Source organism: Eulemur rufifrons, chromosome 2 (assembly GCF_041146395.1).
Source record: "Eulemur rufifrons isolate Redbay chromosome 2, OSU_ERuf_1, whole genome shotgun sequence".
NCBI lineage: Eukaryota > Metazoa > Chordata > Mammalia > Primates > Lemuridae > Eulemur > Eulemur rufifrons.
In genome coordinates, this window is record NC_090984.1 from 39,309,695 (window position 1) to 39,335,115 (window position 25,421).

Sequence of the window (25,421 nt, forward strand, 5' to 3'; positions counted from 1 at the left end):
TCTTGTCATGTACCAGAAAGACTTGAACTTCAAAACAAATGTGGGCTGGAGGCCAATTATATGAGAATTCTAGGGGTGGAGCTCCAGCATCTACATTTTTTTTTTAAAGTTGTACAGATGGTTTTCATATGCAGCCACAGATGGGAACTACAGGTATAGGGGTTCCCAAGACACAAGAATCTTTTTAAGAGCTCATAGGCTCTTGGAGGGGTAGAGAAGTAGACATGCAATTAAAATCCAGTGGGGTCAACATTATGATTGGAAAGCCAGGGGCTTTAGGAGCACACAGCAGCAGCACATTATTGACACAGGGGAGTGGCTCAGAGTGCTGGGGTAGGCTAATGACCAATTTCACTGACCTGACACTGCACCGGGGAAGCTGTCATTTCCCTCACACTGGCCCCTCTTGGATCTCAGCTGTCTGATCTAGGCTAGGAATGGACATGCAGCCTTGCTGACAAATTGGTGGCTTATTGTTTGGTCCTCCCCTGGGGCCACTGTTTACCTGTCTGTGAACCTCCCACTGATCACTTCCCACCCTGGCTTCACTACCCAGGGAGTCCTATTTCTTCCATCAGAAATGCACAGAACAAATACTCTTCCCCTCATGCACTGTGAATGCTGACCCCCAGCTGAGAACAACACCCTGACAGGTTCCCCTGCCGATGCAGGATGCAGCACCCTTTGGGGATGAGGGAGTTACTCATTCAATGTAGAGAACAAAGCTGTGTTTGATTAGGCAGGCCTGGGTCCAGTTCATTCATTAGGTTTTAGCCTCTGCTTTTTTTTATTTTTTTAAAGCATTGGGGGGAGACTCCATTGTTTGATTTTTCTCATTCTAGTATAATGGCATTCCTCTTCCATGGCCTCTCAGAATAACATCTGAACAACTAAAAGGCCTCCAGGACATTGCTGGCATGGTACTGCCCTGTGCGGGCACTGGAAGGTGTTGAAGTGCAAATATTATCCTGCCAGAAATAGCGTGGTCTTAGGAGGAATTGCTGACTTTAGGTATGAGAAGAGGAGAGTCTGCCCTCACAGGAGCGGCCTCTTATTTTCTGCAATCGATATTTAGCACTGTAGCTTCTTCTTGAGAATTACCAAGTCCTCCAGGAAAATAAACCCCTTGAGGGTAGAGATATCATCGATCCCCCAAACGTACTACTGTGCCAGTCAAAATAAAGTGCTTACAAGAAAACATGGACCCAATAGAGGTGATACAGCTGTGACTTTTTTCTGGCTTACAAATAAATGCAATTTCAAACTTTTAGTTGTTTTTCTTAATTGAAAATAGTTGAAAACCTACAGGTGTTAGACACAGATACGTATATTTTAACTCGTCTATATGGTAGGAAATTATGCATTCTTTAACTCACACTTTCAGAAATTTTTAGATGACACGTGAAGGCATTATGTTATTGGAAAAAAGCGAGCCACATTATACATAATATGACATATATGAAGCTAAGACATGGACAACAAGGGGGCAGCCAATCCAGTGTAGGGTTAAGAAAAGGCAGACTCCATAAAGAGATAGGCAGGGGTTTAGGTCTCAGATCAACAATCTCAGGGTTGAAGCATCGCATGCAGATCAAAGGCCTGGAAACCTGGGGACAAGCGCCTGGGGCCAGGGGAGATTAAAGGATCTGTAAGTGGGAATGAACATTTAGATTTTGGTAGTAAAGACAGCAGAAAGGCTGTATTCAGAAAGTCAAGTGGAAAAGAGCTGTGCTCAGGAGTGAGCTTTCAACAAAGTCCCGCTAGTCAGAAATTCTTTGTGTCTTTACTGTCCATAGCTGAAATGGTTTGGAGGTGGGAATGGTTATAGATCTGCACTGGAATGTTAGCAACAGAAGCGATTTTCTGTATCTGACTAAGACTGAATGCAGTGCTACACACAAGGTTCTGGCAGCAATTTAATTGTGGAATGACAAACGACCAGATAAACATCTCCCAATATACAGAATAAATGTGTTCCTCAAAAGCTGCCAGGGAAGTGATTTTCTGAATATCAAATATTTTTCTCATTGAAAATTCCAGAATATATTCCTTCAAAAAATGCATTCAATTATTTTATAAAAGAGTCAGATTTAAGAGAATTCTGGGGAGGTGGCTGAGATGTGGTAGTCTAATTTTTGGATCTTCCTAAATCCACACAAAGACATTCAGAACAACTACTCAGTGAAGCCCAACACCCATAGAAAACATTTACTATGAAACAGGTGTCAAGGTAACCTCTTGAATCCCTAAATTTAAGAATGCAGGAGGCACCACCGACAGCCACGAGGTCCTGGTGCAGTTGATGTCTATGTGGAAGAGAAGCAGGCACAGACCCAGGACTAAAGGGGCAGGCGTGCCCGAGCCCTGTAAACTCCCCACACTGATGCCCGAGTCCCTCAGGGATGGCACTCCAGTCCAAAGTCTCTGGACCCAGTGGCCAATGTGCAGGAACACAGAAGGACATGCTGACTCACACGCTATCTCTCTTCTCACTTCGGAAAATCCAGGCAGTTGATGACTTTACAATGAAGCAATTCATGTTCTTAAAAAGATAAATTGTAAAGAAAAGACAGAGATGGAGGAGGAAGCTGTAAGTTAAAGGGACTTAAAAGACATCAAATTAAGAATGAGTAAGAGAAAACGATAGTGTCTAAGGATCCACTCATGGGTATTAAAAACTGCAAAATATGCAAAGAAGGGCTTACAGTGAAAGTCAGGATAGTGGTTACCTTCGGAAGGAGGGCGGGGGGTGTGACTGGGTTGGGGCACATGGAAGAACTTCTAGGGTGGCTGGCAAAGTTCTTTGTTGACCTTGGTGTTCCTTACATTTGTTTTGTGTGGTTCTCTGTTCTGTGCTGTATTTTATAATAAAGGTAAAGAAAGATACTTAAACATAAGATCTAAAATAAAAATATCAAAATACTCAAAAATTTCTGTTTTTTTCCTACAATTAAAAAGTACTTAAAAGCATATGATCTAAAATAATCTCAAAATAAAGATATGCAAATATTCTACCTCCTTGATGCTAGAACTGTGGTGACTACTTCAAGGCCATTTCTGTGTGTCACTTCTGTGGAAACATAGAAGATTGTGGGAGGCACAGGTGTGTGTGAGGATTCTCTACTTGTAACTTGTTCTAATCCTATGTTGCTTTCAGCACAGTGAAATATTAGTCTATTGTTCTCAGAGAACCAGAAACAATTGTGATTATTACACCGAGTAGTGGGTTAATGAGCTATTATGGTAATTAAAGTGTTTCAGAAATAAAGTTATCCCCTCTACCCCCGAGGGGCAAAGCCCCATGGAAACCACCTACTTGCTTTCTTTGGATGCTTCTTGGTCCTTAGAGGGTCCTCCTTTCTGAGGAGCTTCTCTCTTTCAACAGCTGGAGAAAGTGTAAGCCAGGAAAAACCAATAAAGGGGCTAAGGAAGAGGGTGGGAGCAGGGGACTGGGGAGCTGGCTGCCATCACAGGGAGAGGAAGTAGGAGAGCGCGAGTCAATACTCCCATTCCCCTCCACGGGGGCAGTGGGTGGGGAACACTGGGAATCCCTGCAATAGATTGTGGAGAACAGGCAGTTCTCATCCCCACTGTTTAACCTTTCCCTGCTTCCACTTCTCCATTTGGAGGGGAAACAGGGTCTTAAGTGAATGGCGGTGGCCCTAGGATGGCCCCTGGGTGATTTTTATTTCCTTCTGCCTGTTGCTAAATCCAGCAGTGACAAAATTCCTTTGTGGTGGAGGGTGGGGGAAGGGAGATCGCTGTCTGGACCATTCAGCCACTTTGCCCCCAAAGTGAAAGGACACACTGGGAAGGAGCAGGCCAAGTCTTGTACTCTTTGATCACCAAAGCTTTGATAGTTTTTTCCTGCTGACAGAGGCAGTGTCAGTCAATTTTTATTAGCTGTCTATAGAAGACACTGATGCAAAGAAGGCAATTTCTATGCCACTTTGGCCACACTGTACGGCTGTCTTAGTGCTGGTGACTATTCAAATCCTACTCAGGCGAGGTCCCTGCTCCCCACCAGTGTCTTCTCAGTCCATTCCTGCCATCAAGTGTTCTCTCCCTCCTCTAAGCCCTAGCACTGTCCTGCAACATTCTTGTAGGTCTGGCTTGGGTTGTAAGTCATCCTGCTTGTGGCCTATTGCCCCAGAAGGTTATCTGTTCCTTGATTTTAGAGACCCTGTTACCCTCTGCATTCTCTGTAGCATCCAGCAGAGTTCCTGGCATGCAGGACATAAAAACATATTTGTTGCTTTTTTGATTTATTTTACTCATATTCATTGCATGACATATCAAGTGCTGTTTGGAACCAAAAAATTGTAAGAATGTGGTAGTTCATGCTATTCTAATCTAATCCATTAGACTGTAGATTACCTGAGAGTTTAAGAATACAATGCCGTATCATCAACATCTAGAGTAGTGCTTGGTCCATGAGAAACACTCCGCTAACATTAGTCCCATTAATGAATCAATGATCAATCAATCTACAGAGTTATCTAAAGGTATAAAAGGTTTATTTTTTTCTGAAAGGACAAATACTTCCCTTGTATAAGAAAAACAAACAAAAAACCTACACAGAAAACACTGGGTAGGAGTAATGTTCCATAATTCAGAAATGTTTATCAATAAATACTTGAAAAATAAGGCATCAAAGTTCATTATAGTCAGTATTCATGTGTTATAATCATTGTGTATTCAGCAATGCAAAAGTACCATGTGGACAAAGGAACATAAAAGACCTCCTATAATCTAATGTAATCCACCTGAGCTCTCCTTGTTCTCCAATTAGACCTTCTGTTCTAGCCCATCAGCCCTGCTCCCCCACTGAACACAGGCTGCTCATTCTTACGTCTGCCTTTGGTGATATCATTTTGTATTCACAGAAAATCCCTCTTCCCTAAATCATATGCCTCCATTAGGATTCCTCCTTGAGATCCCCCTTTCCACAGTGTTCCCCAAGTAACTATCCTTTGGGATTTAGAGAGGCATCACTATAATGAAATTAAGAACAGTCTAGGGCCTGCCACGCTCTCACACAAATATGTGCTATCTTGAAATGACCCTCTAACTGTCCACACTGGTTATGCCCTGGTGAGTGAGATCATAAACTACTCTGGAGTAGGAGTGTGTCCATTATTCTCTTTATTCTAAACCACCTAGTAGAAGGGGTTAATAAATTATCACATGCCTGCAAAGTTATAGCTAGGAAATTTCTTCCTAAAAAACAAAAGTAATCAAAACACTTAACTTCAAAAGCAAGAGAAGTTAATCTTTCCAATGCCTGTCACTTAAGTAGCATAGATACGTATTGTTCTGTCCAAGGTTATTTGCAAGAGTTGGGAAGAAGCAGGAGAGAAATAAGAGTGAGAAGAATGTGGATGGAGATATATATATATATATATACACACACACACACACACACACACACAGAGTAGAAAATGACTAGATCTCTTTCTCTTTCATTTCCATAGGGGACAGAAGCATATGATAAAATAGGTTTAACACATACTCAGAGAAAAATCTGTCCAGATGTGAGGAAGAATTTTTCACTGTACAAGTGACTAAACACTGAAGTAGGCTACTTAAAGGAAATTCCTAAAGACAGTGAGTGTGGGTAACAATGTGTTTTGGGTAATTTGAACATTTTACTGCTGTAGGAAAAATTACTCTCTTGAGATTCTTCCAGTGCCCTAGATCCATAATGATCAAATATCATTAAAGAATCTTACTTTTGAAAACCTGGATAGTCTTACTGGAATGAGAGAAAAGGTTCCTACCATTTTTTCCACCTACAAATAGCATAAAAGGTAATGATTGCAAAGAGATTTTGAGGAGATGTAGATTACATTGCAGTTTTATAGAAGATACAAAGTCAAAGCAAAAAAAAAAAAAAAAAAAGGAAAGGCATAAATGCAAAAGAAATTGTTCAGGCTTTCTCCTTTCTTGATTTGTACCTCTGAAGCTGGCATAAATATTCAAGTTTAATAGAAAATATTCTGACATGGAATCCTGAAGCAGAGATTTGTATCCTAGTCACTAGTGATGTGGTTACTTCTGTTTTCCACATCGATAAGATGGGAATGATAGTATTTATCTATGTTTTTGTGATCAAATAATATCATGAATATGGATATTTGATAAACTAAAATCTGTTATCTTTGCAAGGTATTATAAGAGGTCAAGTAGGAAGAAGTGGGATGGTGACAAGAGTATTATTTTACTATATTTGTTATGTATTATTTATAAGAACACAATTACTGATTTTTTATTTAATAAATATTTCTTGAGTACCAGGCACCAGGGGTTACAGAAATGAACAAATACTCCTGCTGTCATTTTTGAAGGAAAACTCTTACTTCTAAAACGTGAGCATTGGTGCCTCAATACAATATAGCTAACATTTACTGAGTGCCTGCTACATAACAGATGCTGCATGAATGTTTTTACATCAACATTAGGAGATGAGTCTTTATGCTTAAAGTATTGTCTGACATGGAAGCAGCCAAATTGTTCCAGAAATAGAAGAAAAAATTTGAAGTATTTAGTAAAAATTGTTATCAATAGAAATGACTCAATTTTTACAACTTAACAGTGTTCAAACTAAGTAAGTATACATTAAATTCTTTTAGGAAACTTCAGTGAACATTTCCCAGTGCTGCTTCCATCAGCAGAACTTTACCCAGATCATACGTGCTATGCCTGAACATGCTTCCGCGGAGCATCAAACTGTGTGCTTGTACACAGACAGGTTTCCACTCTGAATTTCCCAAACCCCAAAGCAATATCGTAGAATTTTAAAGGTAAAAAGGATCTTAAAGGTTAAAATCTTCCACTCATTGCAGGAGTGCTTTCTCCTAATGCCTCAATTTTTAAAAAGTCGTTATTGTGGTCCATGAAAATTAAGTACAATTGGAAAATGGTTTATATTATTGGCTGGACTCAATAGTATTTTTATACCGTCACAGTAAAAATTCTACTTAATGTATTTGCTTTTCTAACACCTAAAATCATCATTAATGTTAGCAACCATCTGTGATTTCTGATACCACATGTTAATACATTATTCACTAATTTCCTCAAATAATATTTTGAATTCTTAGTATGTGTCATAAGTTACCAGTCCATGAAAGGATCGAAATCCACTTCTTTATTGGAATTATTTCATTTCACACAGTGGGGGCTCTCTCGCCCTTTCTGCAATGCCTTAGGGACAAGGTGATTCTTTATGCCTAATGATCTTCCCTCCTCTTCCATATGTCTTTCCCCAGATATAGCAGAGGACCCAAGCCATGGGCTAACTAAGATAAACCCCTTTCATGTGCAGAAACTCTGGCCTGGAGATTCCTTTCCACCAGAGGACATCGAGTCCTCAAAGGGTTAGGTTATCTCCTAACACAGCTGGTAGGAGTCCTCTGGTACACTGCCGCTGCCCTTGGCTCTTACTTTCTTGAGGACTGGACTTCTCCGTCCTCCTGCCTGTATGATGCTTTACAATATGACCACGTTGGAACCTGGTGGCTGCTCTCAGTTGGTCTTTTGAGTCATTTTGTGCACATGTGTGTGTAACAGGGTAGCTCCTCAGAGCAAGCCTGCAACCTAAAGTCATTTCAATTTGCATCATGGTCATACTCTATTGACATTCGAAATCACAGATGTAAAAAAGCGACAAAATTGAAAACACCGAAATTGGCCTCAGTAGTCAGCTTCCTCATGGGATTATCTAAAATTCACAGGGAGGCATGTTTAACATGTGATACAGGAAAGATTCTTTTAAATCTAGCACTTTTGGTAGAAAAAAATGCCTGCCGTTGGAATTAGCATATTTATATACCATGCAAAATGCAACTTTCTGATAAGTTTAACCTCTGAGGTGGAACTTACACATATTTCTGGTTTGAACTTTCAGACTAAGTAACTCAAACCATGTCCAGTGAAGCTAGACTCAGTCACACTGAGTGTCTGATCAAAATCACCACTTAGTTCAGTTCACACACTCAAACCAAGCCCTAAATGACAACTGTAACAGCTATTGAAGATATTTCTTTCACTAAAAGTTTTAAAAGTCATTTTCATATATATTGGGTATGCTTTGAAGAAACGTAATTACTTCATGCGTGCTATCAACCATTCAAGAGACTGAGTGACTAATACAATGAAGAAAAAAAATACATGTCATTTGGCTGCGTATCTATACAAAATCAAGTGTAATTCATAGGAAATTTGAGTCTGTCCAAATGAGCCGAAGAATGAAACAAACAGAAGCTGTCCAAGAATTCTGAGTTATTTCTGGAGAAAAATGTTATGTAATTAATTACAAAAACCACTCAGCATGAGTGGTGGGAAATGCACTGCCAATGCAGTTTTCACAGCCAAATAAGAGCTGAATACAATTGCCGTAGAAAACTTAAAATAACAAAATATCACTAACTTCATAATTAAGAATCTACTTATTAAGCATTTATTATGCCCTAGGCATTGTTCTAGAAGCTTTACATATATTGTTTTATTCAGTCTTCTCACCAATCACATGCAGGGGGTACTATTATCTTCTTTTTACAGGTGAAGGAACTGAGGCATGGAGAAGCTAAATAACTTACCTTATATTACGTAGTTAATAAGTAGCAGAGCCAGGATTTAAAGAAATTAATAGGACCATATTTGAGAAGAAAGGTCAATTTAATTGAAAAAATAAATTTACAATATATCAGCATGCCCCTTGTATTTGAGCAGATAAAGCTCTGGGCTCTATGGCTATTTGATGAAGCACAAGGGAAGCAAGGTGAGGCAGGGGTCTAGGTAAACAGAGGTTTGCTATGCAACTGGCAGGGTCTACCGCTTGTAGATGTGGAATGCCAGAGGCTGGAGGAGGGTGTCCCGCCCATTCTCTGTTATCTTATCTAGGACTCTCCAATCTTCTGATTATGCCCGATATAGAACACAGCACAAATTCATCTTTCCCAGACTAAAGTTAGGCACCCAGAACCAATCTTTGTTCCTTCTGAAACTTCATGTGACAAAATGCACAATGAATTATCATCTTTTGCTTAAAAAAAAAAGTGACTCAATCAGTCATTAAAACATATCCAGCTTGATTCTTCAAATATTTGACTATGTCAATATCTTACATAAAGATGTCTATTATTTACTTGACTAAAGTAAAAAGATGCTTGCTGTTTGTAGATAGCAGGGGATTTGCACGGTGTAGAATCAGAAGATGGGCATAGGAAGCTGGATGGAGGTGGCCCATGTCACCTGGCCTTACCTTTCTCCAATTTATCCTACCAGAAATGCCTACAAATTGAATAAAGGCAGAGGGGAGGTACAGGGACCTTGAGGACCAGTCCTAAACTCCTTAGTTGTGAGTTTACTCTCTAATAGTAGAAGTTATGAGACCACAGAATCTTTTAACATATTGTTTAATCTATACTTTGTCCACACTGATTTTATAGCCACCCTGAGTGAACCATACTATATGAATTAGTTGGTGATTCTTTTTAAGAACTGGGAAGGATTCTTACAATAGACTGACCACATAGGAAGCTTCAAGGCTTATAAATATTTCATGTTTTTTTTTTTTTTTAATTGCCCTGGTGGGAGGAGAACTCTGTCATCTGATTTGCTGTCATTTCACTTCATTGATACTTGTATAAAATCAACTTGATAGTCTGAAATTGAAATCTAAGTTTGAACCTCAAATCAATAGTTTCATAAAATCTATAATGGTAGTAAATGATTGCTGGAAGGAAACAAAATCTGGGCAGCTACTAGCTATATTGGTATATAAAATGAATCTATGAGTGATTAAATGTTGAGTGCGTAAGTGAACGAATGAGTAGGATGCTGGTAAATCACCACTGGCCTTAATCTGTACAGCTTAGTTATATCAATGAGTATCGAGGTGGTTCTGGTTTCATACATTCAAATTTCCAGTTCCTTTCTTCCCAAATCCTCAGGAACACTCAATTTACTCCCTGGTGAACCAATTAAGGATCAATGAGGTCACAAGGGTGGGACCCTACTCTGATAAAATTAACATTACTAATCAAGGAAATGCAAATAAAACCACAATGAGATATCATCTCACCCCAGTTAGAATAGCTATCATCATTCTAACTGCATCACGTAGGGCCATGAGAACTAAATGTTAATGTTTATAATGTACTCAGCATTCTTACTGTCTCATAGTAATCCCTCAATAAATGCTAGTTGACATTGTAATTTCTGTCATTGTTGAAACATATATAAACCAAAAAAAAAAAGAAAATAGAAAAAAGAATAGCTATCATCAAAAAGACAAAAATAACAAATATTGTCCAGGAGGCAGGGAAAAGGGAACTCACACACTGTTTGTGGGAATATAAATTAGTACAGTCATTATGGAGAACACTAGGAAGGTAAAAAAAAAACAAAAAACAAACAACAAAAAACCACCCTATCATATGATCCAGTGATTCCACTACCGGGCAATTATCCATTTATTCAAAGGAAAGGAAACCAGTACATCAGAGGGGTACCTGCATCCCCCCCGCATTTACTGTGGCAATATTTACAATAGCTAAGATATGGAATCAACCTAGGAGTCCAGCAACAGAAGGGATAAAAAAAAAAATCATGGTGTACATACACAATGGAATACTATTCGGCCATAAAAAGAATGAAATCCTGTCATTTGTGGCAACATAGATAGAACTGGAGGACACAACGTCAAGTGTAACAAGCCAGGAACAGAAAGTTAAATATCACATATTCTCAGTCATATATGGAAGCTAAAAAATGTTGATCTCATAGAAGTGAAAAGTAGAACAGAAGATACTAGAAACTGCGAAGGGTAAGGGGAAGGCAGGGATAGAGAGAGGTTTGTTAAAGGACATAAAATTATAGATGGATAGGAGGAATAAGTTCTAGTGTTCTATACCAGTGTGGAATGACTACAGTTAACAATAATATATAGTTTCACATAGCTAGAAGTAGAGTGAAATTAAATGTTCCAACACAAAGAAATGATTAATGTTTGAGAGGATGGATATGCTTATCACCCTGATTTGATACATGATATGTATGGAAACATCACTATGTATTCCATAAATATATGATTGTCAATTTAAAAATTTAAAAAAGAGGAAGAGACATCAGTGATCTTTTTCCCTGTGCACAGAATAAAGACCCTGTGGGGACAGTGTAAAGGGAGCTGTCTGCAAGCCAGGAAAAGGAGTCTCACCAAAAACTAACCTTTTGTTGGCACCTTGATCTCGGACTTGCAGCCTCCAGAACCGTGAAAAAATATCTGCTGTTTAACCTACCCAATCTATAGTATTTTGTTATGGCAGCTTATGACGACTATATGATTAATATATTCTCCCTGTTGAAAATAAAGGAAGAAACATCCTCCCCTTTCTTACAGCATTTGCTTTAGAAAACTGGTAAGTTTTCTCATTTTGAAATGTATGTATCTTTAAAGGCTAAATGAGTCTCTTGCTAGTTAGTTTTATGACCCCAAAATATCTTTCTCAAGGACATGGGACCCATCTCTTTGAAATGTAGCAAGAAAGACAACAGCCCTATTTCTTAGTTTCCTTAGGAGGGTAGGAGGGTACTTCAGCAGGTGTCTTGCTCCAAGTTGTAAAACTACCTCCTTTTATAAAGATATGAGAAATGTATCTTTCCTTTGGATAAAGCCAGTTATCTAACATAGATGGTTAGCCCAATTACTATGGGAATTTAGGATGAACTGTGTGTGACAAATGGTGTTGTCAAATTCTCTTAGTTGAGGACAAGTTATTGTTTACCTCAAGGATATGTATGTCATGGGTTATACCTTCCTTGCTACATAAAAGGGTGAGATTTCTTTCATCTTTGCAATCTCTTAGCAGATTTCTTGTGATGCACATCCCACTCTGGTTTAAATTTTAGTCAATACAATCTTCTTTTCTATCTTTGTGGAGGAGCTTTTTTTAGGTTGGGAGGAGACTTTATTTTAAATTATATTTCCAAAACTTCCCAGTCCTAAGGCAAATATTAGGCAATAAATTTGTTGAATTAATATTTATAGTTTCCTATCTCTGTTACTACTGTAGCCACACCAATAACTAGAGGGTCTATTAGATGTTATTAGGTCTTAATTCTGCTGCTTATATCAGATCACCAAAGGATAGGCTGATGAGGAGTAAAAACTAAAGACCGAAATTGGTTTTACTCAGATGGCCATAGCCTCACTGTAAATGTTTGGAAAAATTTGATTTCTTTGGTTCACAGGCAAATTACTGGGAAATGCCCTGTGCTTATAGTTGGAAGAATTTAAATTCAGTTCCACCACTTACTGTTTATGTGACTGTCATAAGTCACCCAATCTAACTGTATCTCACCCTGAAGCCCAGTCTCTTGGTTTGAAAATGTTTCAAGTTCCCTTTAGGGTCCATGACAGGACTCAGTAAAACATCACAGGTGTGCTTTGTATAATGAACATTTCCCCATAATGTTTGCCTACTACTCACGAACCTCACCATATAAAAGAACTGTAACATTTACCAGCTGATTCTCAAATTGGCTGACACCAAGAGAAAAAAACTGACTTTCTTCCTTTCCAGCTTATCCTTCTACTCTTGACTTTCTTCATAGTGGCTTTTCTGCCTTTCAGCACCATTTTCTTTCCTTTCTTTAATGATGTAGGACATAGTGTTTATAGTTTTGCTCTGTTTAATTTGTTCTGCATTGGGGGTTATGATTGCTAAGGGGAATGCACTATCCAATTGCCTTACCTTTTCAGTCAAAGAAAATTCAAGGTGTTTACAAGTGAAGGGAATGAAATGACTTCAAGTGGAAAATAAAATGAAACGGGGCATAACTGCATACGACAAGATAGCAAGGCAATTTACAGCTAGAATGGGTCTAGTGGGTTCTAAGCCTACCATAAACACGTTTTACAGTATAAACATATATTTTAAGTAGATAACAAAGCTTTCTGTTGTGATTTGTATTTTTAGGTTTCTTTCTAATTTGGTCTTGAAGTCTCTCCGTGGAGAGCGGCCTTAAGCCAGTCACTCTCTAGGAGAGCCCTGAACAGGGGGAAGTTAGCCTCTGGAGTATACAGTCAGGTAAGGTAGAACGAGGATATTAAAGCAAAAATGCATAAAATGGATGAAAATTTATGACTTACAGATCCCAGAGAGGTTAGGCACAGCGACGGGAGACCGGGAGAGCATCCAGAGCTGGCGGGAGCAAGAGAGCAGAGGGCGGGCCTGTGGGACTGACTGGGGCTTATGGAGGCCCCGGGGCGTGGGTGGATTGATTAGTTTAGAAAAAACAGGTGGGAAGGGGGGGGGACTTATTTGAAGGACTGGTGTTGACCATTAGGTTTAATTGTGGTCACTAGCTGTGGGGTGTGTCTTGGGTTAGTAGGGGGTGAGGAACAAATGTCACAAACGACCACATGGAGAGGAAAAATTTTAATCAGACCAAAGGTGATAGGGTAAGACTGGGTTTCACACAACTTATGTCAGGCCTAAAAATGGATGCTGAGGCAGCAACTATACATAGCAAACTCCCACAAAACCTAGCTCTTAAATTGTTTACATAATAGTGTACATGAACAAAAACAGAACTGAAAATCATTGAAAATAGCCCCTTCGGTTTCAACTAACAGGCAGGAGTCAAGTTTCTAGGTTCTTACATTATACTTAAAAAGGCAATGCTATTTTACACGAAAGCTAAGATCTGAGAAGAAAGTGGGGAAAATAGGTGGGCCTGAACCTCATCTTTGGCAAGCATGAAAGTGTATTTGCTTTTCTTTCAGAAAGGCCTTCCTTTATTGTAGTTTCACTTCGTGTTGTTTGTTTTCAGTGCTGCCTACATGAGGATCTTCTTTTGAGGCTGTAAAACACATGCTTTTATTTATAAAAGAACTTTTTGTAATGGACTCCGTATTTTCCTGTTACGGTTTCGATTGCTCCTTTTATCTAGAGGTTTTAATCTGTAAACACACTGCTAAAAAAAAAAAATGCCTGCGATTATAGTTTTCAGCCAAGTTATCCCAAATTATCTACATGTGGCCCTCATAGGCATGGCTCAGTGTAAAGTTTAACAATTGTTCTCAAATTGTGGTTCCAGAACCAGCAGCATCAGAAGCACCTGGAACTTGTTATGAATGCAAATTCTCAGACCCCACCCAAACCTACTGAATTGGAAATTCTAAGGGTGGGGTCGAGCAATCTGTGTTCCAACACACCCTCCAGGGGGTTTTGATGTGCACTAATGTTAGAGAACCACCAGTTTACTGTTACAGAAACCCTAAATGAAATAACACATTACTTAGGTATGTATAAATGGCCAATATCTTTAAGTCTTTCAGGTGGTACTGACGGCCAGTACCCTGTTTAACAATGGGTCAGGCTAATAGTGGCCACTGTAATTCACAGGCACAATGATTTGGCCAGAGGACTCACAATGAGTTGCAAACACGTCCCTTCTGCAGCGCTCAGACTCAGTAAGAGACCTTTTGAGGCATCAGCCAGCAAAGTGTTTAAATGGCCTGCCCCCCCTTCACTCTTTCCTGGCCCCTCTTTTCCTTACTGGGTGACTTTGCTCATCCTCCCACACTGTGTGTAACTCCATCTGTCATTTGCTCAGCGGACACAGTCACCTAAATATCATGTTATTAACAATGACAGAAAGAAATAAAACTGAGTTTATAATTTGCCTCAGAACAGCTCTCCACCTAAGCATCCACAGTTTGGTCAGTGGTAAGTTGCACAGATCTATAAGTTACCTAAGTTGACCATTATTTCTCCTTTGCTTGCTTTACCTTGTAATGACTTGTAAATCCTTCCTTCATGGTATTTCCCATATTTGTCCCTTCTTGTCCATCCTGCTATTACTACTCAAACTGCAAAACTTATCTAAAAGTCCTCCTTCCTTCCCTTCCTCCCTTTTCAAAAACAGATGGCATAATGAGTCCTCTACGTTAACCTCTTTGACCTCGTCTCCTTCTGGTCCTCCCACTAAGACCAATCTCCACCTTCCTGAGCCCGACACTCCAAGTTCTCATGACAATCTACTTCTTTCACCTGCCTCTATTTATTCCCCCTGCTACTGACTCTGGTAGTTGGTTGTCAAACTCAGGCACTCAGAAGGCTGATTAAAATACAGAATTGTGAGCCCCATTCTTAGGGTTTCCGAGTCAGCAGTTTTGGGGTCAGGCTCAAGATTCTGTATTTCTATAAAGTTCCCAGTTGTTGGGGACAGAAGGTTGTGTTCCCCCAAATTCACAAGCCTTAACTCCGAGTGTGGCTGTATTTGGAGATAGGGCCTCTAAGGAAGTAATTAGGGTTAAGTGACATCACAGGGTGGGCCCCAGCCTGATAGAATTAGTGTCCTTACAAGAAGAGATACAGAGAGCTTGCAATCTCTCCCTCAGCTGTGTGAGGACGCAGCGAGAAGGAAGGTGTCTGCAAGCCAGAAAGAGAGCTCTTACCAGACACCAAATCAGCCAGCGTGTTGACTTCCTAGCCTTCAGAACTGTGAGAAAACAAATTTCTGTGTTTAAGCCATCCAGTCTGTGGTATTTTGTCATGTCAGCCCAAGCTGAATGACGCGCCAGGTGGCCCTGGGCTGCCGTTTCTGGGACCACATCTCGAGCACACTTTTCTACTCCACTCTTACAGGTGTTCTTGTCAACGTGGCCTCTGCTCCCGCTGCCATGCCTCCCTCTTCTCTCCTTACTTGAACCCCAATGCATCCTTGAAAGCCCACTTGGAGCCACACCTCTTCCCTGAAGGCTTTCAACCCTCCTGCCCACAGTAATCTCTCCTTCCTCTGAAAGCCTTTATCACTTCATCTTTAGATTCATCTGGCACCTAGCAAAAGCTACCTAGTATGAATCTTTTTTCTCTTCATATAGTTGTTTAAGCTCCATCGTAAGCTCCTTGGAGGAGAAAATTTGTCCTGGGGTCTCATACCCCATATAGTGCTTTGTACCCAGCCGGGGTTCAATACATATATGATTATTGGACAACTGTGGAGTGCAAGGAGAAGGGCTTCATAGAAACGGCAGGTGTGAATCATTCAGGTGTCATACGTTTCTCAGTTACCCTGACAGCCTCTCAGGAATGTGGCGGTGCAGCTCACAGGTGAACACACTGTTACTGGCTTCCTTGTTTAGAGAGTTACATCCTGAGGGGGTCCCTCTTTTTTAATGTTTTGTAGAAGAAGAGTGCTTTTTAAGACAGAGTACATTTAATAATAGTAATAATGCAATAAGAATAAACATTTATTGAGAGATTGCCGTGTGCAAAGTGCTTCACAGGTATTACCACTTGTCCTCCCAGCAGCCCAACAGAGTAGGAACTATTATGCTATTATTCCCATTTCACAGATGGGAAAATTGAGCCTTAGAGAGAACAAATGACTTATCCCAAGGTCTTATAACCAGGCAGAGGTAGAACAGATGCTTGGCTCCCCATTCGCCTGTTTTAAACAATACACCCATTTATTGCCTCTCCTCTGTAAATAAGCAGAGACTTTTATGCCAGAGGTTTATACAAACTTACCTCTCAACCTTGAAAGATTAAGGTTTACTATTTACCTAGCACTTAACACAGTTCATATTCCTTTTTCTAACATAAATTAAACACAGCTTCACTCCTAGCACCAAAGGGTAACTGAAGGAGAGGTCCCGTGCCTTCTTTAGGAAAGCAGCTGTGAAGGGCATGTGCAGGTTGCGAGGCAATAACCTGCAGTTTTCAATTCTAATAACCCCATCGATTCCGAAACCTGTTCTCAGTGAACAAAAACAGGCATGATGGTTCAGTGGGTGCAGAGAAATTGTATTACATTTTGCTTTCTTGACTCAGTGATTTGAAGAATGTTTTTCTGATATGTCAGCATTTTTATAAGATTCCCAAACAACTGATTCTAACATCTGTTTTACTTTCTAATCAGACCTAAAAAATTAACATATTGAAGAGTATTGCAGTTACCCATAACAAGAAAGTATTACAGAATTTTGAAAACTGCTTTCTCATTAACTCAGCATTTAATTATCAGGGCATGATGTAATAACTGGTAAATCTCTTCATAAATAAGGTTTATAAGTTATTAAATATACATATGTAATATCTACATGTATATAGATATAACATGTGGCTCCCACTCCAGACAATTTTTCTACCTACAGAGCAATTTTGAAGTCTTTTGACTCCTAAAGAGAAAGTTTAATTGGGCTGTTTTATTCCAGCTCACACATTTAAATCCAAGGCCCTGGTAGACTTCAAAATCTACCACTTTAAATTAATTACACCCTGGTAATTGATTACTTTACTTTGCATAGGAAAGTATGTTCTTTCTATTTCTTTTTCAAAGGAAAATTGTGATTCAAAAAGACATAGCTAGATATTTTGGGATAATTTGCAAGTATAGGAAATTATAAGCAGGCAGAAAAAAAAATCCACTGTAATTAAAACATACAGAAGTAACTGTTGCTTCACTTTGGAATTGTGAGGAATAAATTTTATATTCTGATCTTTATTAATTTAGCAAGATTTACTTCATTAACCCTCACCTATTCTGCTCAACTACCTCTTGAGTCTGTCCATATTTTTCCATCGCTATTGCTGTCACCCAAGCCCCACACCATCTCTCCCCTGGATTTTTGCTTCAGACTCTAGCTTGTCTGCCTGCTCTGTCCTGGCTCCCTTCAGTCTGTTTCCTACACTGTACTCTTGCTCAAATCACTTCAAGGGCATCCATTGCTCTTGGGTGAGACGATTATCTCAAAAGGGGACCCAGAAGCAGTATGGAGTATTAGACCACTAATCTGAGGATCTCTGTTTGACTTTGCAGGGTTGTTCTGAGGATTACATGAGAAAAAAGTAGTAAACTACAAGTATGAGTAGTTATTAGTTAGATCTTTATATGTAATGTCAACTGTTTTTGTTTGCTTTGAAAAAATATATACACATTCGCTTTCATAATTATTTTAACCAATCCTAGTCTTCGAGAAGCAAGTAACAAGGAACATGTTAAGTTAAAACAGAAATTCTGATACTGCTAATATTTAGCATAACCTTGGAATGGGATCTGTCATCCAATTGAGAAATGAAAAACTGCATTACACATACATATAGAGTTGTAGATTTGATACAGGTAGTGTTAAAAAATTAATCTTTCAAGTGTTCATGCCAAAAAATGAAGAAACAATGTCAGTATACTTGTTCTGAGCTAAAAATACGTATATTTAGTCTACTCATGCACTAAACATGGTAATTTCCCCATTGCATGACATACAACAAACACCTGCTTGTTCTACTACTATGTTGTGAGAACTCTTAAATTTTACAAATGATTTTACCAGTGATTCCAGTTGTCTCAATCTGATTTCAGATTTCCAGAAAATAGAAAATGCTGGATAGGATAAACTGCACTATGAGAAAGTGGGATCTGGGATTTTGATGTCCTGTCCAGGGTATAACGGAAATATTTCTATGGAAAGCTCTTTGGTTCATTCTGGACAGCTGACTCATTAAAATGTAATGCTTTTCCTCACTCCAAAGAGCATTATTCTGATGCCTGACCTGCTTATTTGAACATGTTAATCTTTGACCCAAATGAAAGAGCTGACATGGGAGCAAATCTAGCAAAGCCATAAACATTTGTCTTCATATGAGCCAGGGTATTAATAAATAGCAAACAGATGGAAACTCAAAGTAGAGTAATTTTAAGATGGTTTAAGAAAGAGATTGTTTACAAAGGTTTAGGTGGAGATCTAGGGATAGTGGAATTACTAAACCCTCTAGTTCATAAAGCATGAGGGGCGAAAGTAGTACAGGAACCCGGAAGGAGAGAGTTCTCTAGGAGAGACAATGTCAAGAGGCTTAGAGTCAGAGGACAAAGCCAGCCTGGGAGGACCATGCCCAGAGGGAGCCTGTTTGCTCATGAATCTTCTGAGGGGCTCCCTACTGTCTGAACTAAATAGGAAACAGGGAGTAAGAATGTTCGTAGTAATCTGTACAGCTCAGCCTCCTGGGGAGAGTGTAGGGTATATTAGGAAGGGCAGATGAAAGACACTCAGCACAGCCTTTTATCATAGTTTGCTGAGCACAAATCCTAGCGCATGGTAAATGCTTCCACAAATGAGTCAAATGAAAGGATAAATGAATCTCTCAGTGACCTAAACTGCACACAGTAGCATACTTAATTTTTTCTTAGCCACCTTTGAGTTTCATGTAAGAGATTGAATAAAACATCATGATTTCAAGAGTTTGATAAAAAATAATAATATTATTTTCTCCATCTCACTTTATATACTCCTTTATATTTCTACAATGGCACTTACTATCTCCTACCTTGTATAATTAATGAATAGTATCAGCCATAAAATTTTAAGCTGTTTTTCCCCCTTGAGGATATGCACACACTCATACATATACACACTTTAAGTGCCCCGCTGTGTCTAGCACAGGGTTCTGAACATAGTTGCTTTCAATAAAGGTTTGTAATCACATAAATTCAAATATAAGAAGTGTTATATCACATAATTTTAAATTTTCTCTGTTTAATTTAATAGCATTACTTCTTCTAAAACTCACTAAGCACCTGCTTTGTATCCAACACTGTGCTAAGCACTTAGATTCCAAGGATGAATAAGCCAAGTGCCTGTCCTCCCAGGGCTTACATTGTGAGAGGAAAGAAATATCTATTAGCAAGCATGATAGACTCCCTGTGCTAGGGGAGTGTTACAAAGTGAATACTTCTGATGTAGGATGGGATGAAGAGTAGGATAGGGAAGACCAAAGCAGTAATATCCTACATGCAAACAAACATAGTAGACTCCAGAGGAATGAAATCAGGCTACACCAGAAAGGGTTTCCTGAAAGTAGGATGCATTTTCTTCCAAATTGGATTTTTACAATCTAAATCCTTCCAATTAATATTCAAAAGGTATCCTGGCTACTGAGCATGCCTAGTAACTGCAGCCAGAATGAGAAGAAATTGAGAAGCAAAGGAAGAAGTTAGAAGTTTGGGGGTGGGGGTTGGTGCTGACATGAAAATAACAGTATCAGCTTAAAGATCATCTCCTGAACAGAAGGGAGATTTTGCCATACTGTAATGTAGAGTAAGGGAGAGGAAGTATGTATAATTATTCAAAACTAGGGAGAAGAAAGCATGGGCTATGGGAAGTAATAATAATACACTGATTTCTTTGCTGATGAAAATGAATGCGAGGTGGGGGAGGGGCATCGTCTCTGCCACTAATCTCCATGGCTAACTACTTTAGCAAATTTCTTATTCTATTTGTGAGTAAAATCTTTACTCACAGTGTCTTAATCTGAGAAATGTGGATAATGTTACTGGTCTTGCAGGATTATTGGGAAGGATAGCACAGAGGTAGACAACTTGGTGGGTACACAATAGATGTTTGCTTAGTGTTACTGGAAACTTATCTAACACTTGCCATTTCTACTTTGGGGAGAGTCAACAAATTCAGAACCATATTCTATCACCTCTCCTATTAAAGTTATTGGTGTACAGCTTTTTGACTGCACTGAAGATCCTCATCCAGCTTCTTGAAGTGAATGTCATCAGACCAACTGCAATGTTTGAAGAGCCAAACTTCACAAATTCTCCATTTTTCTACTTTTGATTCCAGAGAAATGCTAACCTTTGTCTTAGAAGGCAGTTCTAGCTAGTCCAGTGATCCTTAAGAAACAGACATATAGATCTATGGGATAGGATTCCAGATCTCTGGTTACCTCTCAAAGGCTTGCCAGCTAAAATGAAAATCTGCTTCTGTATTTTCAAATCAGTGTTAAGTTGAAAATGCCCATGTGGATTTTAACATCACTACCCCCTGTAACTTAAAGACATTTATCAGCATTTTTTCTCATTGGTGGCTATCCCTTTGGATGTTCAACGGTGGTCCTTGGCCCCAAAGCTCATATTTTTATTTTGATGGCAGTTTTTCTGCCAACTAAATATTATTAATGTTAAATTCTCCTATATTTCTCATAAGAGACCCTTTCCACAGTGAACCATTTCAGATAAGGGTTTTTTTTTTTTTTTTCTATTTCTGGGCATGTTATCTATAGTGTCAGGAACATAACTGTAGATAATTAACCCTTTTATTAGGTAATATGGTCCCAAATGACTATATTTGAGACATTTTCACATTTTAGTCCTGAGAATAAAAGTGTGCTTAGATATAAAATTTTGCACTTAAACATTCATCCTGTATTCTGGATATTGTCAGAAATAACACATTTCTTCCACTTAAATCATAAAATGGCCAATAAAAATAGAAGTGACCAATCTCCACATAACATTAATACAACATAATGTATTGAAGTATATTCATAGATTCCAAAATGGGAATTCCAAAATGCTTTCCATTTCAAATTAAAATACATTATACTCCATTTCAGCAAGATAGTTTATTAATATGATCAAAATGATCTGATTTAAATTTTATGAAACTTCAAGTAAGCAGGAACTCAAAGGTTAAACTCATAAAAAGTAAAAAAGAAGATAGATCCTCAAATAAAAACATTTCATGTCATATATTTTAATTCATGTAGTCATTAACTCTAAAATTTTTTTATTTATGAGACAGTTGTTACTTAGACATAAAATATCCCTTTTCTGTGTAAAGCTTTTGTGATTCAGGTTCCTCAAGCTTTAAGAGAAATCAGAGAGGGACACTGAACACAGAATGGCTCGGCAATTAATCATTCTGTGTCTTATTTCAAATTGTGTTATCCATTGGAAAAAAAACCCCTCTACTTAATATGTTAAAGTTTTATACATTTTTCACTGTCTGCTATTGCATAAAATATTCAAAAAGCCCTTGGTATAGTAAAATAGCTGTGAGGAAACTTCTTTTGATGATGGATATTGTAATCAAGATGCAAAAAAATATATTCTGTACCAGTTTCTAAAACTGTAAGTAACACAATCTTGAGAAATAACTACAAAAAATATAATTTTTCAAGCTAACTACCCAATTTAAGTCACTGAGGCAACCTTTGGAAGAAGAATATGTGATAATTATTAAAAAGATTAAAATAATTTTTACTAACGTTACACAAAACCTACCATAGTATTTCTGTACATTATCACAGCACAGGGAAAGCTAAGGCACTTTTAACAACATCCACTGATCAAAATAGGCAGTGATGTGGCAAATTTTGTTTGAAAATCAAAATAAACATTTTTTCCTGATAAAAATATACATTGGACATGCTTGTCATATTGGAATTTTAAAATGAGTGCTAAGTATCCTTTCTTGGACTGTTTCTGCATCCAGAACACCTTTCCTCTTCTTCCTCCTGACTCAATCTACTCACTCACCTCTCTGCCTTTTCTATCTCCTTAAGCCAAAATTTCCTCTCTTCTAACATGACCTATTTTTTATTACTTCCCACTTATCAGCCTATATTAGAGCAGGGTGTCCCCACCTCAGCACTATTACCATTTGGAGCCAGAGAATTTCTTATTGTGGAGGGCTGTCCTATGCACTATAGGATGTTGAGCAGCATCCCTGACCTCTACGCACTAGATGCCAGTAACTGACCACCACGCCCAGATGTGACAACCAAATCTCTCCAGATGTTGCCAAATTTCCTCTGGGGAACAAAATCACCGCTTCTTGAGAACCACTGTATTAGAGCAACTTGTATACATAAAGTCACATTCACCTTTGAATATATTCCTCACTGTACGGAACTTAGTTCAAAGGTGATGCTCAGTAAAGGTTTGTTAAAGAATAGATGATGTTTCAGCATTGTGGCACATTGCTAGAATGATAAACATGTTACTTTTATAAACTGAACTCTCAGTTTCATGTAAGAACTTAAGAATACTTCTACATCCATTTTGGATTTATTTTGTAATGTTTGGAGTAGAGAGAGAAAAGAAGTGTTTTCCCAATATGATAGATCTCATTTGAACTCTGTGGTTCATAAATTTTCTAATGGGACTCAATTATTTATTTCTTTTTTTCTTTTACTATTTTTTTTCACTATTAGAGAAAGATTACACCAAAATCTATTCCAAAAAGAGAACAAAAAAGGAGGAAAGCAGGGTAAAAATAGGAGAGAATGGAGCAAGAAAAAATAGAGGAGAAAAAAGAAAGAATAAATGATCAAGATGCAATGAGCTTTTCCATATTTATAAGCTCATTTATAAAAAAGCTGAATTTAAATAAAAATACTTTTTAAAAAATATATCTTTCAACTTGAAAATAGCAAAAAATTCAATTAAAATCACCGACTTTTTCATTATATTTAATACTAGAGTTGATTTTTTTAACCCAGACAGACAAGGAGAAAAGTAGCAAAGAGAAAGAGATGAAAAAGGAAAATCTTTAAAAAAGAAAGTAAATGAAGAAAATGGAGTAAGGGGAGATTTTATGAAAATAAGAAAAGCAAAACATGAATGCTTTAAAAAGTACACTTAGATTTCTAAAGGATCACAGGATTTTTTATACAGCAAATAAGTTGATTAAATAACACTCGAATAATGATCCAATGCAGTTTGAAATAATCTCTCTGAAGAGTATGAACTAGAAATTAAGGGACAAAAATAACTCTTTGTGTTGGATAACAAAGTTATGAAAATATGTAAGTTTTTTCCAACTAATACGTATTAACAAGTTGAATTTCATTAATCAGTTCTGTATTCCTGATTTTTTAAAAAAGATAGAAAAAGCCCAAGTAATGAAGAAAAATCTATTTAAGGTATTTAGGCTTTGTAACTGTAATCAAGGAGATACGTATATGGTGGTTAAGAGTACAGAGTCTAGATCTAGGCTAGTTGAATTAGAATCTGCCTCCCCACTTTTTAGCCATATGCCTTGGCTGGGTTTGAGTTCTCCAAGAAGTAGAACCTGAGGCAAGCATTCAAGGATAAGCTATAATCACTGTTTATTTGATATATTGGAATTACATTCATAAAGTTCAGAAAACCTTGAGGGAGCATGGATTCAGGGAGTCATAATTTTGAATATTTCTGTATCTCTTGACAGTCCCTCATGAGCTCAATTCTTTTTCCCTTTCTGGAACTATCCCACAATATAACCTGGATTTGTATTCCATATGAAAGGGCTGTTTGTTTTGTAGTGTTTGATTGAATACTAACTATCAGAAAGTACAGAATGTTAAAGTGCTAAATTTAAACACCTACCTAGCATTTACCTAGCATTGTCATCAATATATTTAGAAGATTAATGTATCCATGAAGAGACACAGATAAATCCAGAGTATTTTCACCACAGTTAAAACAAATTACCTGTATTTTCTCTTTTCTGGGAATCTTTTGTGAATGAAGACAGTGTCCTCATTAATTTCTATAATTTCTGTAGCATAATTATTAGATCTTGGAGTTTGAGCCTGCATTTGGCTCTTTCTGACTCATATTGACATTTCAATAATCTCTCAGAAAAGCTAGATCTTAAATGCATGTAATCACCAAAATATAATAAATCACAAAACAACATGAAAGAAAGATTTTTGAACAGTAATATCCTAGAAGCTTATGAGATGGGAACTTTGCCATATGAAACATGAGTTTCAGATAAAATACAAAGCCTGCCTCTTGGCTCATTTAAAAGAAAAACTTGGAGTTTTTCTCATATGAAATTAGGATAAAATAAGATTTCCCTTATGAAAATACCAAAGCAGGAGATTTTACATTTGAATTCAGGATTTATAAAATTATTATCATTTTTTTGAAAGTTACCAAGACCAGAAAACACTGAGTCTTCTGCACTGAATCAAAGAAAGTATTATGGTCATGAATATTCAAAACTAGTTTTATGGAAGTCAAAATTACTAACAAGAGTCAGCCATTCCTTATAGTTTTAGCATCAAATATATTCTAGTGCTATTGAAATTATTTATAAAATTATAACTCATGAATTCTAAAAAGTATTGGTATTCTGTTAACTATAATCTTCCAATCTTAATGCTACTTCAATTTACTACAGCAAAAATTATTAATACTATTTATAATAATTTGGATGTTAAATTTTGGTTTAGTGTTCAGTTTAGCTTATTCGTAGGTTAAATGTGTTACTTACTCTGTGAGGTTTGAGTATCTATGAATTTCTTTATCAAGGCATCAGTAGTTTGGGTATAAAGACTGAGAGCATATCTCAGAGACTGAAGATCTGGGCTTTTCTCCAAGAAATTCTTTTTCAGGCCATTTCCTCCTGCATGAAAGTATTGCTAAAGAGAAAAAATAAAACAGTATTTAGGCAGAGATGTTTAGGAAGAAATATTAAAGGTAGGACTTTATTAGTCTAAAGGGAAACTCAAATGGAATAACAATAAGATAGATATAAGTTCGGTACAAAGAAATAGTGCCACTGTTTGCACAATGCTAAATTATCATCATCTAATTCAGGTTCCCTAGATACTTCTGAAGTCTACATA

The 25,421-nt window shown here is 37.8% G+C and overlaps 1 protein-coding gene across 2 annotated transcripts in view; it reads right to left on the reverse strand.

Moving 5' to 3' along the window:
* Window positions 1-25,421, reverse strand: part of UNC13C (unc-13 homolog C) — a 562,886-nt gene that overhangs the window by 34,904 nt on the left and 502,561 nt on the right. For both annotated transcript variants that reach the window (XM_069459636.1, XM_069459628.1), the window contains one exon: window positions 25,067-25,214. In XM_069459636.1, the coding sequence (XP_069315737.1) occupies window positions 25,067-25,214 (148 nt within the window). The remainder of the gene's footprint in view (window positions 1-25,066; window positions 25,215-25,421) is intronic.